The sequence below is a fragment of the Triplophysa rosa genome, linkage group LG19 (assembly GCF_024868665.1).
Source record: "Triplophysa rosa linkage group LG19, Trosa_1v2, whole genome shotgun sequence".
Classification (NCBI taxonomy): domain Eukaryota; kingdom Metazoa; phylum Chordata; class Actinopteri; order Cypriniformes; family Nemacheilidae; genus Triplophysa; species Triplophysa rosa.
The window spans coordinates 18,318,657-18,339,663 of NC_079908.1; the positions used below are offsets into that span (position 1 = coordinate 18,318,657).

Sequence of the window (21,007 nt, forward strand, 5' to 3'; positions counted from 1 at the left end):
TGTACACTGTATTCCTGTCCGTCTGAATGAGGGTTCTTGTTGAGACCTGACTTGTTTCTCAAGTGACGCTGCATTTCTCATTTTCCGCTTCGGCTGATAGAGGATGACATTAGCGCTGAAACTCACCTCTGTGTTATTGGTTATTGATTGTTTCCTCCTCCTCAAGGGAAAGGTCTCGTGTGCATTTAGAATGTTATGAATAGACAATGTTATGATTATAGAAAATTGATGTATTTAATATTATGTAGCAGTATATTAAAGGTCCAGTGTGTCATTTTTGGGGGGGATCTATTGACAGAAATGCAATATAATATACATAACTATGCCTTCAGAGGTGTATAAAGACATTACATAATGTAGCGTTATGTTCTTCTTACTTTAGAATGAGCTATTTCTATCTACATACACCATGGGTCCCCTTGCATGGAATTCGCCATGTTGTTCTACAGTGGCCCTAAATGGACAAACTGTTCTACAGAGTGCGTTTCGTAAATACGTTATCTCCTTCGGCAAAGAAGCGAAGACGTGGCGACAGCTTAGTGCTATGTTAGCCACCATAGTGCTTCGAAAGGCAGGGGGAGAGGTGGAGTGAGCTGTTGGTTGTAATTCGCAACCTCACTGCTAGATGCCGCTAAAATCTCCACATTGCTCCTTTAAAAATACAGAGACGTGTGGCATTTTAATTTCCAACTGATTATCTGTCTTTATTTAGCAAGTAAACAGAATAAATATAATTAATGCTTTAGTTTATATTCAGCTACTCGCACTATGGCAGCTATTTTATTTTCCCCTCAGCTGCGAGGTTATGAAAATGTGTTTCACCTATAGCAAAGACATTATGGCGTCCTTCCGACCGCATTGCTCTTATGGCTCTGGCTGGGTGATTGATAGCTTATCGCTTCATGCCTTTAGCTCATGAGCACCACACCCAATAAACTAATGAAACAATACAGTTCTGCTCATCTATTGTGGCAAAAACAACAGTAATATGAGCATTTCTTAGAAAAATCAATGCATCCCTTAGGTGAAATGGTTACTGGAGAAGGACTAAACAGAATAAATCTGGTGGACTGGAGTCAAATAAGGAAATCCTAATATCCATCGGCCATAGATAATCTCACATTCTTGTGCTCTTTACAAGCATTACTCGATAAATGATCTTTTAGTTTCTGTCAACTTTATAGAAGACAGCATTGATCTCACAGTAACCCACTAATGAAGGACCATTATTGCTTTGATCAATGGTTGTCTGTATATTTTGATATATGCCATTTGAAGACACTCCAGCTCACAGACCTGTTGTAGCTTAGTTTAAGATTTTTGGGGTATATAGACATTTTAGACTTATTTTAGATATTATTTTCTTATAAGAATTTTCTTACAAGAACTCAACAATAGACATGACTGACAGACCCCTTATGCCAGTTAAAGGGATAATTCACCCAAAAATGAAAATTCTGTCATCATTTACTCGCCCTCTTGTCATTTCAAACCTGTATGACTTTCTTTCTTCTGCAGAACACAAAAGATGATATTTTGAAGAACGTTTGTAACCAGACAACACTGACCCCCATTGACTTCCATAGTATGGACACAAAACCACTGAGACATCTCAAAATATCTTATTTTGTGTTCCACAGAAGAAAGAGTCTGGAACATGTTTTGAACAACACGAGGGTGAATAGATAGAAATTTTATTTTGGGTGCACTGTCCCTTTAAAACCAAGGCCAGCAAACCACATTTCCAGCGTTTCTATCAAGATTTCTGAAATTAAAGATGCTAGGCCTACATTTAATTAAAAACTACTTGTCAAACATGCTTATTAGATGTTAAAATCTATCCTCGTTCTTCAGATTACCAAGATAATTGAGCAGACGATCAGGTCATTAAAATTTATACACAGTAACAGGAGAGAGAAGGACCATTTGCTACTGATGTGCATTGTTCTTTCATTATAGCAGCCCATTTTTGCTCAGTCTGATGCCTAGAAACTTTTTCTGTGTTCTTTTAATATAGTATTACAGTAGATATTAAAAATGTTCTTGTCTACTTTGTTATGGAATAGTTGTGGTTTGTTAGAAAACAGTGACTGTAATTTATTATTTGATGTCACATTTGTTTTAGAACTAGAACTACAGAAAAATGTTTATTGAGATTAATTTGAGGCTCAAATGTTGACGTCAACATCTAAACCCATCTCTGAGTAATGGCAAACCCACCCTGCGATATTTCTAAAATATCTTTGTTCTTTAATACTCACCCCATTTTGTAAATTGTCAACCCCGACTAAAGGTACATTTTGGGCTTTTTCCCCTTAACAGGGAAGAAGAACTCACTCCTGCTCCAGAAGTTCCAGAAGGATCTGAACGCCGGCGTCTTCAACACGCAGGAGAACGAGCTGCTGAAGCAGATCATCCGGCAGGACCGGGAGATGGTAATGATGGTGGACCGGAAGCAATCGGTCACAGGGATGAATTCCACGCCGATGTCTGGAAACTCCATCATTAACTCCCCCGCTCAGCCACCCTTCGCCACGGCGACCGCTATTCTGGGGAACAACCAATTACAACAGGCCGCCGCACTAAGCTACAGCACCTCGGCAACCATCATCCCATCGAGTCGAGTGCCACCCTCGCAGGGCGTCACGTTCTCGGCGCCCAGCGTCTCTCACGGCAACCTTAACACTTCTTCCCCGAATCCCCCTACGCCTTTACAGCAGCCGGCATCTGCGATCATGTCCCCGTGCTCATTCACCACGTCTGTGTGCAGCCCTCCAGTGCAGACCCCAATAGCCAGCCGAACATTCCAGTACGGATCGCCGACGGCCTCTCAGCTATCCCTTGTACAGCAACCCTTACCCCAGCCGTCCTCACCCGCCTCCATACCCCAACAGCAGCAGCAGCAGCCGTCACAGGGGGCGTCCCCACAGCGGAGTGAGGTCCACAAGAGCACACAGGCTCTCCAGTCAGGCAGCCTGAGCCGAGACGTACGTCACCTCTCCGCCTCGCAGCCTTCGCTACCCCACGAGACCTCATTGGCTGTCCGGGCGCACCCGACGTCGGGCGAATCGCTCGCTTCCATTCCGCCACCCATGGGATCCGCAGCTGGCGTCCAGGCGCCGGGCTCCGCTCTGCAAAGCGGAATCCGCACCAACGTCCCACAGAGGGTCGTCCTTTTCAGGCAGATGTCATCGGGCGCGATACCGCCGGTACGCGCGGCGCCCTCTAGTGGCCCGCACAGGGATTCCACGGGCTCCAGGAGAGAGTCGGCAGTCTTAAGCGGTACAGAGACGGAACAAGACAAGATGCGATTCGCATCGAATTTATGAGCCCGTTTAACTTTTTTCCTGTTGATTTTTTAAGGATATTTTGATTGATTTTTACGGAGATAGACAGAAGGGGGAAAAGACTCAAGTATTTTTTTCCACCAACTTCCTCTGAAAAAATAACCTCATAGCTATCTTGTACAGAACTTCCTTGTACTATATTTTAGACACACTTCCCCTTCAACTTAAGAATGTATATTATACAAATAAATAAATATATATATATATACAATATATATATATATATATATATATGTGTGTGTGTGTGCGAATCCAACTAGAATATTTGGCATTGACCATATGGGAAAAAACTATAGTATGAACACAAGTCTTCCTCTAACATGTGACTATAAATTTGTCTGGAGTTGTTTATATTTCTTTTATGGTTTGGATTTTTCGTTTTGGTACAGGAACGCATTGTGTCTGGGAATGTCTTTTCGTTCCTTTCATATCTCGTTCTCTCTTTTCATGTTGAGAAGATGACAAAAGTCCAGCATTTAGCAGCTTCATCACTGTGGAAAAATGTTTGAACATGGGGAAAACTGAAATGTTTTTAAAAAGCACATCTATAAACCCGACCTGCTGGAAAGCACCGGATAATGCTCGGAGCACCGGATCAGAGATCTCTGCAATACTTTGTGTCGTGCAGTAATTGCGTTGCGTTTCAAGACGGAGTTTGTGCATTGAACGTCTTTAATTTCATGTTTAGTTTATTTCTAGAAAAGAATGATGGGATGGTTTTATTTTCTCATTTCCGGAGGGAATGGACGTTATGAAATGTCACTGTACATTTACAATATTTATAAAACTAAAGATTATCACCATTATGCAATAGACTGATATAAAGATTACCTATATGTGTGTTGTACATAGTTTTGTAGAACTAGTATTTACAAAGTAATGTGTGGTGCATTTCTCAAACATGGCAAATGTCTTCTCTGTCAGCAGCCTGGGTAATGCCTATATATGCATATATATTTATATCTATATATATTCAAACGCTAATGTGTGACTACATCGAAAACAACCATTAGAGAAAAACCTTAATGCAAGTAGCATTGCACTGTAGTTAGTTCTGACAACAATAGTTTTATTAAAAAATATCATAAGAAGGTAAAGCAACACGACTGTGCAGTGTTGGGGCAATACATCAATATATAATTTGCAATCTTAATGCATTTCCCCTGTGTTACATCATTTTACATTCTCTAAGTGTATTTATTTCATTATTTAAGTTCAGTTTTTGCTGGCAGACACAAGGAAGCGACTGGCATACATGCGATTGATAGATGCTTGATATTTATTATTTATTTGTTTGAATTGTATGAATCAGTATTAACACATGTACAGTACACACAACAGTCAATACCACTCCAACTCTGTGCTTAATATTATGGATATTCATCTATGATTTGTTATATTTAAGACTGTGAAAAACATTAGCCTAACAATTTTTCACTTACTGCAATGCTTTTAAAGCGTGGCTTTACCTTGGTAGTTTTACAAAATAACTTGGAAATCTAAAACCGATGATCCAGCAAACACAGCACATTACTGGAAGAGCTAGCAGATATTACTGTATTCCTTCTGGAAATTATTTAGAGTAATTGTGTTTTCTGAATTCAACTTGTCAAGAGAGGAGGACAGAAAAATATTGACGTTAAAAGAAAAGCTGCTTTGCATTAAGGTTTTTGTCTTACTCGTGTGATAATTCATTCAGTCGGGGCTTGAGACTTTGAAACGTTACATCAGCGTGCGGGTAAAATGATTTAAGATGGAGTAACTAGCATCTGTAGCCCATTGTGACTCGTGTGTTTAGTTGATTTATTCTTTCTTTCAATACTTTTCACACTTCAAGCTTCTTTCTTCTGGGTTTAATGATGGACCTTGGGTGGCATCCAAAATCCATCTGCCGATATCAAAGCTGAAAGCAAAACGAGGCAGATGCTGGGATGTTTGTGGCTTTAAACCTCACATCTGCAAAGTCTCAAAGCCCCCCGCACAACTGAAACTCCAGAAGTCCTCGTGTGTCTGTGCTGTACCAGTGCGGTTCCCATACAGCCGACCATAAACGCATGCATTGTCACAAATGCTTAAAGAGAAACTACTTTAAAAATGTTGACGTTTAAATGTATCGTGAGGTTGCGTTTTTTTTGGGTCGTTGGTCTGCCTAGACGTTTCTTCTGCGTATCAAAAACATTGAATTTTCACGAAAAGGACTTTAAGTATTTGTGCCTAAACTATAGCCATGTTTCATCCTGTTCATTTTATGGGTGTGACTTGTGTGTGCGTGTGCACACGTGTGTGTAGACGACGTGTATGTTCAATGTTCGAGGAGATCAAAAGCAATGAAAATGGCCAAACGTATCAGTTGAAAAACATTCAAGTGAAAAGCCAGCGCCATCTCACGGGAAACGTAACTATTTTACGAGGAATTCGTACGATGTTAGCCCCTTAACATAACGTCTCGGGGGCGAAGGCAGATCGTACGAAAATGCACAAATGTCATTGTACGAATTTATAAAACTTAGTTATGCATTACCGTGAGATTGCATTGGAGATGCATATTTATATACAGTATAGCCTATAATATGCAAAAAACATTTAACAAAAACAAAAACAGTATAGACTGAAATCAAAATGTGTCCGATGTGATTCAACGTGTGTACAATTCTACAGTTTGTAACTTACTTTATAGCCACTGATGTTTAATTTATTAGTGTAAAATGTTGCATTGAATGAAACTGGCCAAAGTGAAACATATGAAAAACTTTTATCATGAATTGCACTTTCATTTTAAAGAAAGAGAAGTATAGAATCAGATGAAATATACATAGGTTGGATACTGTATCATCCAGAATCTCATCCTCCGGCCCATGTTGTTCAGGGCGCACAGGAGGTACTGTGTCTTTAAATACAAACAGCGCTTAACTCCTGCTATGCCATAGTGTATAGATTCTAGTGTACAGGTAGGATGGTTTTTGATACTGTACTTGCCTTCAGAGGGAAATGCTTCTCATTCATGTGCTTTTTCCTCTCAGATGTAAACACTGTTAGATTTCTGGGTTGGGTTGACGACGAGACGTTCATAACGCTATATTAAAAAACGAATGCAGTCATTGAGGTGTTTTGAGAAAACCAGCACATATCTTTGTTTTTTCACATTTGTGTTTATGTCATGGTAAATGAGAAATGCTAAGGGAAACTAGGAGTGACTTTGGAATAAAGGGAAAAACCAAATGTTTGGTTTGCAACTTCTACGATTCAGGTGAAATTATTTTGTTCGAAACGTACTGTAATGATGCAAGATTTCACAGATGGAAGACTCTAGAACAGGCCTCAAGCTCTTTTTAATCTCTGCTGATTTTTTTTCCATTATGCTTGTTCATGTGCACCAACGCTTGGTTTAAAAAAATGTAAAAAAAAATAAAAATAAAAAGGGGAAAGTCATTACAATAAACAAACATGAACAATTATAGTTACTTGATCCAGAATAAAAAAGGTAAATGTATGCTTTCTTACACATATATGCAGACAAACGGTGTTTGTCAAAAATTTTGATTTTCTTTTGTTTTTTTGTTTCTTTGTAAATAATAGACCTTTAAAATATAGAGAAAAAATAAAAGAATTATTGCCATTTACCTCTGGGCTTGTGTCCGTTTCATGTCAAGCTTCTGTGGAAAATGTGCATTTTTGCTTTCATTTGCTTTACGAGTGGTGGTAAATAATGCATGCTTTTAAAAAAGGCAGTTTCTTTTATGTTTACTTTCTGGCCGATATTAACTGCTAACGTTAGTTGTATAACTAACAAAGTTAGCGAGCAGACCCTATGCGCTTTTTTGTGTATTTGTTTATTCACAAGTATGAAAGTGAGCACATGGCCAGACATTAATAATGGAATCTAGAATAGAACAGAACAGAATGAGATAAATATATACCATGTATCTTAATTCTATTGACCAGTGAAAATTAAAATGAATTATGTCTGTTGAACTAAAGGAAAAAAAGAGAGCGAGACAGAGTGACAGCGGGCGAGAGCACAAAAGATAAAGATGGATAAGTCTCGGTGGCTCCTGTGGAGGATTGAAAAAGGATGTCTATGGAGCGGTCAGGGTTTCCATTCATTAGCCTCAGATACAGTTATCAGTCATGAAGTATTCATACATTACGACAGAAGCCTCTCGCTGTCTGTTCTGATTAACAGAACAGCAGGACCTGAACTCTTATACGCGTGTTCATAACTCACACTCAACAACAGACAGTATTAGACTTCTGAATGCTTAATAAGCCCGAGACATCTGCATCTGTACATAAGTAAATCCTCTTTTGGGTTTTAATAAAGAAACAGATTGTTAATTCATAACACAAACCTGTATTCATGAATATTTTACAGGATAGGGATTTGAATGACAGAAAGTGAATGGCAACATGGTCACAAATACACATGCGGCTGAGAATTAAAAAACATGTGCGATATCAGTCTAAAGCTTGGATGTTGTCTGCTTGTTTTTTATCATCAATGTAAATGTGACTAATGGTTATATTAGGGTCCTCAAAACTGAAATCAAAATGCAAGTGTGCGGTTTCCTCAAAGTACACTAGATCCTGCTCCGTTTGTTTTTTATTACTGCACCTTTTTGGATTCCCTAAACTATAACATCATAGGGCGCTTTTTAATAAACTGGAAACTTTCATTAAAACAATTATTTTTTACATTTACAGAAGACAAAGTGATGAACAAGCAGTTTTCAATATTCCAACACTACATTATTGTCATAGAGAGGATAAGGAAGTCATGGTAAAAACACATGACAAAAGCCAAATCCACCCATTTAGAATTCCAGACAGCTTGTAACCTATGTCATTCAAAGAAAACGGATGAAAGCGGTCATGACATGAAGATGTGCTGGATAATGAAGTGTGTATGCACAGGATGCTTCCAGAATAAAGATCTGTCCATCAGAACTCTGTATTTGATGTTCTGTCACGTTAAGACCGTCTGGCCATCATATCTCTATCAAAGATACCCTATATATTGTATGTGCAATCTTTAAAAACAGAAATGATTTGAATAGGCCATTAAGCATCACTTAACATCTCATTCAGACATGAAGACTGGAGAGCATTTTCACCCCAGGCTGTTAGAGAAATCTTGTTTAAAACATTATTTCTTTTCAGATAAGACAACCCGACCTTCTGAACATTGTGTTTCTGCAAGAACAGCAGGGTTTCACATGACAGCGGTTCATCTTGAATTTCTATCATTGCTAACATGCTAACACAGCAATTTTAATGATCCATTTTTATTTTCACAGTCATAATTAGAAAGCTGTGTTTAGTGAGCTGTTTAGAAAAGGTCAAAAAAATGACTGTGTTTGTGACACAATGCAGATACATTCTGAATCCAACATCATTATTAAAATAAAATAGAAACGAAAACTATGTTTTGGCTGATGCTACACCAGACGTTGCACAATACACAACACAAAGATTCATAAAAAGCAAATAATCATCTTTTTTGGGGGATATTTTCCTCTGAATCAGTGTTAAATGTGAATAACCTCCAGCAGGAAGTGAATCAGCACTCAGATCTGAAGATGCTGGTCAGTAATCTTGGTCAGGTGACTTCTGAAATGGCTATATTCTGTAATGGCTGTGGTGTTTTAGATGATAACGGTAGTGAATTGAAAACACATTCAAAGCTCTCGCTGGCTTTGTGCTGTACAGAATCATTGTCTGATTGCCTTTACATTGGAATTTCATTGCAGGACTGTCAAGAGATCAATTTATGCCATGTCCTCAAGCCAATCACATTAAGTTTATTGAATTTACACAGGGTTGTTAGGGAAACATAACGTAGATTAAAATCTCAAAATATAATCTCCCAGTTAAGGTTCAGCAACCAACTAGGTGTTATTGTATCTGTAGTAAATTATTGGACATAATGGTACATTCAGACTGATAGCAGATCCACTGCTACTAAAAATAACAGCACGGTCATTAAAAAGAAGTGATGTGTAGGTAAAATACTCAAATTGGTACAGTAATTTAGCAAGTCTTTAAAATGACTTAAATTGGCTGAGGCACTATTGTTCTCAAGGTGACATTGAGTAGTGTTGTCAAGCACCAGTTTGCTCTGTTTTGTCTGCTGTCCCATTGGGAGAATCTGGTCCGGTTCAGCTGGGTTTTCATGACCGTACAGAGGGCGGATGAGTGAAAATAGAAGGTCTGCAGCCGATCAAGGGCATTTGTGGGCGACTGGTCGATTGACCACCTGGCAAATATTAGAAAGTATTGAGCAGTTCAAGCTTGAATTATAGTAAAAACCTGAAACTGAAGAAATGGGAATAAACAGTGCTACCTTTTTTTGTTTTGTTTTTTTGACACACACACACGTTGCTTCTCCATGTCTTATGGAGACTTTCCACGATTTTTATACTTTACAAACTTTATATTGTATCCCCTACCCCTAAATCTACACTGTAAAACTGTGCTGTAGTTTTGTAGCAGGTTTGCCAGTAACTTACTGTAGCTTTAATTACTACTTAATATACTTTCCAATTAGTACTGTTTTCAATTACTTTAATCAAAATTAAAACACTTTGACTTTTGAGATTGAAAATGAGCATGAAGAGACTGGCATTAGCACAGCAACACTGCAAATATGACATTCTTCCAAAGCATTTTTCTCTTGTTTTCTGTAAAAATATTTAAAACTTCTTAAATTACAATACATTTACATAACAAGTAAAGTGACCCAAGATATTTAGTCTTGTTTTATGAAAGAAAAATATATAAACTAGGTAAGTTTATGCTTAAAACAAAACTGTACATTAAATCTACAGCAAGTTAACCTGCAAATTACAGCAAAACCTGCAAATTACAGCAAAGTTTTACAGTGTAACCATCACACTAACCTGTCTGCATTTTCACATATTCCAATAAACATTTAGTTTTTCTCATGTGGACGAAAGAATGAGCCACAAGATTTAAAAAAAATCACTGGTATTACTATATTTGTGGGACATATTTATCAGGACACACCCACAGAAGATGTACAGTAGCCTATGTTTGTGTATCTCTCTCATTCCATCTCATCTTTATATACACATACATACACATATAGTGTGGCTTTCTCTTTTAACGCTTTCAGATCAGTTCTCGAGGAGCTCATATTTCTCTATATTCAGACACCACATATGAAATGATCCAGTTACATAAACTGCTCACTGCAAGATTACAGGCTTGATCTCCTCTGAAAGACAAAAAACAGCACTACAGTTACAGAAGAGACCTCCATGACCTCCATGACCATGAAGTGCAGTGTATACTAGTAGAAGCATATGTGTGAGATGTATACTTTCAACACTACAGTAAACAAAAATCTAAAATATATTGTCAAATGTTTATTTTTTGTAATATTCCATAACATCATAACTCAATTCATATGCTTTATAAAGTAAATCTTGTAGTGTTTTTGCAGTGGGTCGTGTCATTGGCTGTGTGGGGGATGTGAGAAGTTAAAAGGATCTACAGCAGAGAGCATTAAGTGAATTATTTTCTGGCTCCTCCAGACGTTCGAATTTTCCACACAATTCCGACATTTTTCTGAATCTGGAAACATGTTCAAAAAGCGAAGCCTCATCTGATCTCCAGGACTGAGAATCTCATCTAACTCTGCCTTTCATTTTTGCTGTAATTATGTGGAAAGATGTGTCTGTGATCACTGACTTTATATGTCAGACTCCTCCGTTTTTTCCTGGAGATCTGCTCTGGTAATGAAAGGCATCGTTACGCGTCACATCTCAATATTTTACAGAGAAAAATACATTTTGTGATGCAATTGCCAAGCTGCGTGTTCAGTTTAACCCCTTACACTCCAGACATTTTTGGAATATGTTAATGGACCCGGGACCTGGATCCGCTGGAGTTCTTGATAAACCAAGACACTTCAGGCACACATAACTCCTACTGTTGCTCAAAGATAAAGATTATTTTTAAACCCCACAAACACGAGTGTTTAATTAAATTAGCTTTTATTTTTAACTCCACATTTTTTGTGAGAAAGGCTATTTATTCAAGGAATCTACGTAATTTAAAGACCCGATAACGAACCCATTCTCATCAATTGCATATAAATAACACGCGCTGTTGCATTATCATGTTATATGTACGGCAAAGTTTAATTGTGCGTGGATACAATATGCCTATTTTTGCTTGCAAATGATACGCTAGGTTTTGCATATTAAACGGCAATTTGTCCTATTAACCAGTACTCTGACCCGCACCCTAACGGAGTTATTTTAATTATTTCAGTGTTTCCTCTTCATATACGATTCAAAATGGCTGCTCTCAACCGAGGTGCCTGCCATGCAAACGTTGGTGTAGCGTATGCACGCACAATTGAAGGTTGGCGTACGTATTACAGAAAATTGTTATTTTTACGCAGATCGATGAGAACGAGTAGTGATCACAGTCACCAACCATCCAACAATGAACTCGAAAAGCATCATGGAGGTAACTTTTTTTGCATACTGTAATAGTCTCTATATCCTGTGAATAGTTTGTAAAAACTAAAGTTGTTCTGGTTTTGAATTGCATTAAGCCAGAAAGATATTTATTGACTATACTTTTCTCCATGGCTATAAAACAAAACCGCCGCTCCAAAATACCCGCACAAGGTCACTCCACAAAGAAGTCACAGATCCATTGGCAGATGTTGAAGCGCTCTGATTTTAGTGCTATTATTAGTTGTGTTGTGTCGTCCCAAAAACTGATTTTCCATGAACAAAAGAACATGTCCACCTAAGAGCCCAGTGCAGCTTTCCTCATCCATCTCATCATCTTCACACTTCACAGAATTCTGCTTTATTCCTGGAGTTCCTTAAGGTTCTGTGCACTCAGAATCATTGCGCTATTAGTTATAGAAACAAAATGCTTTTCTGCTTTTACAAAAAGTTCCAGAGGCAGTATAAATCAGCACAAGTTCAAGAAATCCCATTTGTCTGAGGTTGTAAAGATTTGAAATGTTCGTAGAGGCAAAACAAATAGCCTGTTTCTAGAAGAATTGCCACTGTGGCTTACTGGGAGTGAAAAATAAATAGCAATTCCCACTTTATTATTTATACTTCAAGCAAAATTGTTGCTCCAAGCGAAGATCAGAGCTCTGTAGATGGGATCTCACACCATGAGTCAAACCCTGAGAAAGCATGAATTCCACCACCAGAACGGTGACCACCTTATCAATCAATTGAGACAAACAAACACGCTACTTATCAATACAGGTTTAACCCTGCCAAAGTATACTGGAAATGTTAATGGGTGAGTTATACGAATATTAACCATCCATTCTGCAGATATTTAGGCTGGAGATGCATTGAGGTTATTGGATTCTTCAAAGGTCACAGAGATGACTGGGTCTCTGATCTCCATCTGATAATGAAGTCGAGAGGGAGAGAGAGAGAGAGTCAATCAAGATTAGCGGAGCGAGACCCTCGGCACTTCAACACGAGCACCTCTCAGAGCACAGAACAGGCTTCGAGAGCTTTATTTGTGAAACCCCCTCGGGTTTTCAGAGTAAAGTGACTTATGCACAAGCTAATGTTAAAAAAGAAATAATAATATTGTTAATAACGAATCTTTTGATTTTCAAGGGAAGCGAATATGTAGCGCAGTTTGTATTATGATATACAGCTGTTTTTCTGATTTTAAAATTTATTATTTTTTAGCTATAGCGTTTAGGTAAAATGATCATCTTTGTTTCATTCTGAGAACTGCTAACAACATTTATCCCAAATGTCAAATAAAATATTGTTTCTATTTGCATTTATTTGCAGAAAGCTGGAGAAACAAGTCAAATAAAAGATTTTCTGTATTTTTCAAACCTCAAATACCGCAAAGAAAACAGGTTCATATTCACGTAAGCAATACAACAGTAATATTTCTACATGTTTACAGGAAACATGCAAAATTTATATTTTAAGTTACAATCTTCACAGTTTTTATGCGTCTTGTCATGCTGTCCGTCTTTCACATTGCTGTTGGTTGAGTTTTTTTTTCACTCCTGTGGTTTCATTTTGATGGATTTCAACAGACACTGGACTGGAATGGTCACATTACATCTAGAAATGCTGATTAAATGATCATTTTGGAATGTCAGCTGTATTCACACACCACCAACTGTTTGAACACATCTACTTATTTCTTTAACTTAATGCTGAGCAAATATTGGCTGCTTCTTTCAAGTACCATTCAACTGTACCAACATTATTTGTAAACAACATTGGAAACTTGTTTTTTTTAACTAAAAAACGTTATATTAAAAATGTATATCAAAAGGTTTGAATAGTGAGAAATTCACTTAAGTGTGCTGAACCTTTGACTGATAATGTATGAGAAGAGGATGCCAACTAAAATATTTACCTTGTTAGATACTTCAAAGGTGCATAACACACACACACACACACACACACACACACAAACTTAAGCTTTAACAAGCTTCCAATTAACTTCAAAGAGCAAAGAAGGTTTTAATCTTTGTAAACACTTTTTTGTACACATGACAAATGTGCACTGGGGTTATGCTAACAGTAACACTGTTGAATCAAGTTCGATTAAATACGTGTGAATCAATATCTCTTCTCCAAAGGACATACTTTAGTGTGTCACCTTCACTAAATTCACCTCAAAGAAAAACTGAGGAACCACTTCCATAACAACAGAAGAGTCTAAATCTCTCATTTGACCTCTACACACTGTATGACTTCGGTCCTATACCTTTAGTGTTAGTATATAGGATATTTCCTCATCACCCAAGTGGTCATGGAGCCCCGTTTTGTCAGAACATTGAGACTCTTAAATCATTGGCTGCATGAATTAGACTCATGACTCCTGCTGTGCACTTCTATGAAAAATTGAAGACGTCAGATGTGTGATTGTTTTGTCCTTTTGCCAGCCACGTGCTTTTGTTTTTTATGTCGCCCAGGGGAGTTACCAGAGGCCTTGTTATACAAGCACCATATTGGACAGTACATGCAATAAAAAGAGGATCATTTTTACAGGACCTTTACACATGAAGTCAAACAGCATTTCTATGTTTTCCTAAATTGATGTTCACAAAAATATATCTGATATATATATATATTATTTATTAAATATCATATTTAATGTTAAGTTTAGTTACTTTTTTTAGCAATTTTGTTAGATTTAATTTTTAGTTTGTTTATTTTTATGTTGCTATATATGATTAATTTTTTTTTTGTTTATTTTTTGTTTATTATAATTTTAGTGCCTTAAACTTATTTCAGTTTACTTCTGAGGCAACATTCAATTTTTTTAGTTTTCCAACCATGTTTAGGCTGATATAGCACTTAATAAACAAAAGTTTTTCCAAGTTTTAATTTTAGTAAACTAAAATAACCTTTGAGCACGGCACAGCAATGGCTTTTTAAAAACATTCACTTATATAATATGGGGCGGTTTCCCGGACAGGGTTTAAACCTAGTCCCAGACTAACTTAAATGTTAGAGGTGTCTTGATCGAAAACAACCTACACTGACATATCTTCAAATATATCGGTGTGATTGTTTTGTGTCAAGATGCGCACCAATAATGTTTTTTTGTAAAAAATGGTTTTAAAAACAACTTAAATATCCTAATTTAACTAAGGCCTAGTCCTGTTTTAAGATAATCCCTGTCCAGGAAACCGCCCCTACAACCTTAACCACAAACATTTTGATTGGCCAACATCTCCAAAACTTCATTAAAATTCCATTTCATTAAAATATTAGAAAACCAACAACCGGACAACAATGCTATTATACATATTGCTTCTCTCATGCAGGTGAAATTTGTCACATGCACATGTTTGTTGCTCATGTTCTTCTATTGATTATATACTATGGCCTAAGCAAAAGCAAAATATTTTCCATCAGCTAACCTGCAGTAAAAACATTAAAACAATTTGTATGTTTAAGCCAATTTTATTTTGAGGACCATTGGCTGGTTTCCCAAATGTACTGTATTTCAATATTTACTATCATTAGACTTTTGGTCCATAGGGAATCTGGCTGTAAAATACATTGTCACTCCCATAAATAACAAAACTGTCTACAGAACAGGATTAAGCCCTCTGAAATGGAGTGCAGTGTGTCTGTGGCCTTGAAATGCAGGCAAACATTATCTCACCTGCCTTCCTGAACAAATGCCTAAAGCTGCTGACACACAAAAACGTGCTCTTTTACCTCCTGCAGCCCTCTTCCATCTCACACTGGATAAAAATAGTAACCTAACCACCAAAACCGGCTGACGTTTAAAAGCTCGTGAGGCTATTGAAGTCACAACGGGTGATGTTCCAGCGTGTCAGGTGTGAGGTAAAATGTTTCGAGGGAATAATCATGGAAAAGCTGAATAGAATCACCTCGAGGCATGAGAAAAGAGTGTGAGCTTTCACTGCAAGACATGTCGACTTACATCCAAAGACACATTTCCAGACATTTCAGTCAAAACAAACACAGATTCAGACTTCAGATTCATTATTTCAATCTACAACAGCCATTATCTCATCTTTGCTCTGTTATGTTTTTTTTATCAAAACTGATGATCAGAGCATGTTTTGTTAACTAGATACAAAATGAAGCAGCTCCTTTGTGTTCTCTTCCCCCCAATTCACGTTTGTCATCATTTTAAGCCTATACATCTTCCCTTAACACTTAACAATACTTTAAGTTCTTTTTACTAAGCATACTTAAGTTAAGCATACTTGCGTTTAGTTTTAAATGTAGCCGACTTTATGTAGTAAGTATACTAATGCCAATGTGCTAGTAGTATACTTGTGTAGAAGTGTACAATTTCAATAGCCTCTATACTACTTGGGACAAAACTGGCCCACTTTTTATTTCCTGACAGTATACTTTCAAGGATATTCAAGCATACGCAAGTGTTACATACACAACTAGTTTACAAGTATTTGTTTGTTTGTTTGTAATGCAACTTAAACATAGTTCAACACTCGAAACACACACCTACACCAAGTAAACAACAGTACACAACTATAAGCCAAGTAAAGGAGGCTACCTAAAATTTTCATTCAGAGCAGACCTTTTCAAAAGCACACACTTCTAGTGGATACTTAACTGTTTTATTTTTAGTACTAATAGCACGCTGGGATACTGTAATGGACTGTTAGCATGTCCAAACACAATGCCCAATTTTCAGCCATCTGGATTAAACAAAAAACAATGATGTAATATTTTACTGTATATGTGACCGATGGCTCGGTGTACTTCAGCCTCACGTGTGACCTCAGAGCTAAACATGACAGTTCATAATGACAGCCAGTGAAGCTGTATGGCAGTGCAGTGCTAACCGGCTGAATACCCTGAGGACCGACTGGAGCATTTTGCCTGCTATTGATTTATTTTCCAGTCCGGTCAGAGCCAAATGCAAGAAGAATGGCTGGCTTCTACTCGAGGCAGTGACGGATGATCGGAAAAACAACAAATTTCATATGAGCATTTTACAAACGGGAGAGTATACACTGTCTCCTCTTTTGCGATACAGTACTGTTTTGGTCTATAGTATAACAAATTGAGATCAAGCCCCATGCTACAGTACACTTTTCTTCATTTCAGAAACAGTTTCACTCAGAGATGTAGAAAACACCACCAAAATGACTTTATGTGCTGAATGTTGCACAACATGTGACATTGAAAGCCAGCTGCATGAGAATAATCCAGAGTTTATAGTGGCAGATTATAGCTTTCATCGGAGTTTGTTTTGGTTTCTATGACCACTTCAATGATCCTATAATTCAGTTGCTTCCTAACAGAACAGCCCCACAGCTGCCCGTCTTTATTATTTTTTTATTGTTATCATGATTGTTATTCATTTCCCCTCCCGTCTCTGGGCTATAGAGGATTACACATCTGTTCAAGATCGCAAGTCAATGCCCATGAACCTAATCTCAAAAACATTAGGTAATACACTCACATAAGGGCCTTTCGGTTTAATTCACGCAAGATGTCTTTCATTCACAGCGTGGCATTGTTTAAAAGCTACAGTATATTTGATATTTGCAGTTAAAATCTAAATCTGCAAATATCTCAAAAATGTCATCACCGCAACAAATCACTCCAAGTCTTAGATCACACTGAAAATCATATCACTTAAATCTAAAAATAGAAGTAAGCAAAGAATTGAGTTATGATAATACAGCATAAAATGTTTACGATTCTGCACTATTTCTGAGACGCCAATCAAATAAGCGTGTGTGAGATAGATCACCCACTTTGCACAAAAATATCAAAGTTGCATAGTTTCAATAACACACAAAATGAAATGAAATAATATATTCTCAAATCATCCTGGAGTAACAGAGAATCGTGCTCAAGTACATGCTGTCAAGAAAGCAAATGGGTGACATCAAATGCCAATAAATTGGTATAAAAAAAATGTGTTGAGTTTATTGTAGACATGGTCTTATTAAATGCAAAACACTTCTGCAATTTTACAGTGTGACCTGCAAAAAAACACATTTCAATAAGAACAATTCTAGAACAAATGCAGCAGGCATTCATATATTACCCAGCATGCAACAGAGGGAGTGCTGATACCAGTGAAACAGTGTAAGCAAACCCTTTGATTTCCAAAAACGACTCTATTATAGATGTTAAAAGGAGAAAGGAAAAAGACTACAAATAAAATGTAATTGCTTGTGAATGATATTTCAAGATCATTTAAGGATTAAAAAGGGTGACACAGGAGTGAGCTGGGTTGCATGTGTATGCGTGTTGTGGATTTTGACTGCAGCATCTGTCTGGATTTAGCTGGCATCAGTACAGAAATACAGGAACTGCTTGTACCGTCTGACCTAAAGTGCACTGTTAAATACATGTACAGGGTTTCCAGGTCCCAAACCCAACCTCAGTGACACGCCAGCAGTCTGAATCCTGACATTTTTTCAGAAAGGTTTTGCCAGTAACCGTAGGTTATAAATCTGTGGTTGAACGAAACAATACAACTGTGAATGTCAACATTGGAATAAAATTGAGCATTCATAAGACAAATTTGCAGTATCTAGTTTTATTCTTTTGTCACTTCTGTCTATTGTTGCTGGCCCGAAAATAGTCTGTTTGGTTATCAGTCTGGCTCGTGGCTTGTAATATAACCATTCATTTTTAGATTTAATTTATAGTAATATTAGTTTTATTGTATATTAAATGTATTAAATTAAACTTATTTATTCTTTGCGGAGGTCTACTGGAAGTTAAGTTTGGGCCATGTAATGTTTATGTTGTTGCCGCTTAAGCCGTCTATAGAATCTAGGCATGACTAATTGCACATATTTATGTTTTATGAAAAAAAGATGAAGTTGTTTTTCAGTATTAAAATGTTCAGCATCCATGCACTGACCAGTTTAGTTCAAGAGTTGTAACTTCAGTGCATTACATAACAGGGGATCTCTTATTTGTTCATCTTACATGTGCACTCATGTGCAGAAGTCTGATTACAGTTCAGATCACGAGGATTGAGCAGCTCTTGTGTTGACAGAGATTAAAAGGCTAACGCTGAATAGGCTGGAATAAAAACAAAGGTGAGGGGCAAAAAAATGCATTTCATGAAGATTAAAAATATTACCAAGAATTAACCCCGCAAATGAGCAGGCCCTGGTTTTTGCAGCCTGTGCTGTCTTGCAGAAGTATTTATTAAATAGTTTCCTCTTACTTAAAGAGAACTATTACATCACTGTGAAATCCCTGATAAAAAAAGAATATCTGCAGTTTGAATCAGCCAATAACAAACCGACATTAAAGTATACATTGAAGGTCCAATTTTGGGGGTATCTATTGACAGAAATGCAATATACTACATGTCTTCAGAGGTGTATAAAGCCCTTATATAATAAAGCGTTCTGTTTGTATTACCTTAGAATGAGCTATTTCTATCTACTTACACCGCGGGTCCCCATGCATGGAATTCACCATGTTGTTTCTACAGTAGCTCTAAATGGACAAACTGCTCTACAGAACGCGTTTTGTGAATACGTTATCTTCTTCGGCAAAGAAGCGAAAACGTGACGTCATCTTAGTTCTGTGTCAGCCGCCGTTGTTCTTCGAAAGGAAGTGGTGGTGTGAGCCGTTGGTTGCAATTCGCAACCTCACCACTAGATGCCACTAAATTTCATACACTGGACCTATACAAAATAATTATATTGTTTTACATACTATAGCTAACAGGAACATGGTCAGAATGTTGGTTAATGTTCTCTAAAATGTTCACACACGTATCGATGTTCTTGCACGTTCTCGCATTTTGTCAGCATCTCATTTCGATATGCTCTAAAAACTTCTCACATAGTTAGTGGAACGTTTAATATTTAGAGATAACATTTTATGAATTTAAGGGAAATTTTAGCGAAACCTTGTCTGAACAATTTTTTTAGCTGGGTTGATTTTCTTATATACTGTACAATAAATTGGCACCATATTATGCTGTATTAACAAAATAAATGCAGTAAAGCCTAATTTAGAGGAAAAACAAGGATTTAAATATGAATAAAAGATCACCCAAGTTTCCAACCTGCTTTAGATTTTTTTAAATGAGCATATGTGGAACAGCAGAATAGGCTACATACAGTATGCAAATGAATGTGTACAGAATAACCCTCCACTGCTTTATTTACTGCCCATCTAAGCCCCTGGACTCAATATGCTTGTATATCATCTCTTGTGTTAACACAGATGTTGCTAGTAGGCGTATCTACTCGAGCGCAGTCACAGACAGTAGATCATAACTGCACACCCACTGTTTTGCAAGTTTTTTACACAAAGGTCAACTTTCGCAAGCTCATTTGCACAAAAATGCAATATGACGACAAATCACAAAAACTTACAGTACATAGAGTTCACTTCTAATGCAAACTCAAATACTGAGGTTTTTAAACTAAGATCTCAAATGACTGGACAATCAGATGATTTACTTTTGCTGTAAACCCCAGCATGCATGATAACACACAATACCAAACAATACCCCATTACAGTGTGGATGAACATCAGACCAACATTACTCTTCAACGCCCTTAGCTTTCATTTCTAGTCCGATCACGTTGCAGTCCGTCTGATTAAAGTTCTGTCTCTTCTGTAAAGCTGCAGGTGCTCGCAGGTTGTTCGCATGCATGTATTCATGCGACATTGCACTGATTTATGCATCCCCTGTAGGAGGTTCATTGTTCAAATATTTGTGAGCAGGCAGCTGCCCGGTCAGATAAGCCATTAGAGATGAGAGCTTGGCTGAGGACAACATGAGCACTTCTCAGTGAAGCTGAATTCATCACCTCTCATTGCACTGATGTATTCAAAGCCAGATTCGAGGGTGTGAAGGAGCCTTTATAATCTCCCTTTCTTGACATTATATTTCCCATGGATGGCAATGAGCGATGTTCATGAGAAGCTCTTATAATCGTTGTGGACTTTGTGAGAAGATTATTGTCAACCACTGAGATCTGTCTGTGTCATAAATGACCAATCATGCCTCTAAACATCCAACCCTCAGACAAAGCTTCTCGGAGTAAAACATATTTGCATGATGAAAATCATAAACTCGGTGTGATAGTGTTTAGATTTGGAGACCCTTAAATAGGGAGGGGGGGGGGGTTGCATTGGTAAGAACATCTGTTAAAGAGG

The 21,007-nt window shown here is 37.4% G+C and overlaps 1 protein-coding gene across 1 annotated transcript in view; it reads left to right on the forward strand.

Moving 5' to 3' along the window:
- The window catches only part of LOC130569727 (potassium/sodium hyperpolarization-activated cyclic nucleotide-gated channel 1), a 78,495-nt gene extending 71,534 nt beyond the window's left edge, over positions 1 to 6,961 (forward strand). The window contains exon 8 of the mRNA XM_057359528.1: positions 2,323 to 6,961. Within this exon, the coding sequence (XP_057215511.1) occupies positions 2,323 to 3,329 (1,007 nt within the window). The 3' untranslated portion in view covers positions 3,330 to 6,961. The remainder of the gene's footprint in view (positions 1 to 2,322) is intronic.
- The last annotated feature ends 14,046 nt before the right edge of the window (positions 6,962 to 21,007 follow it).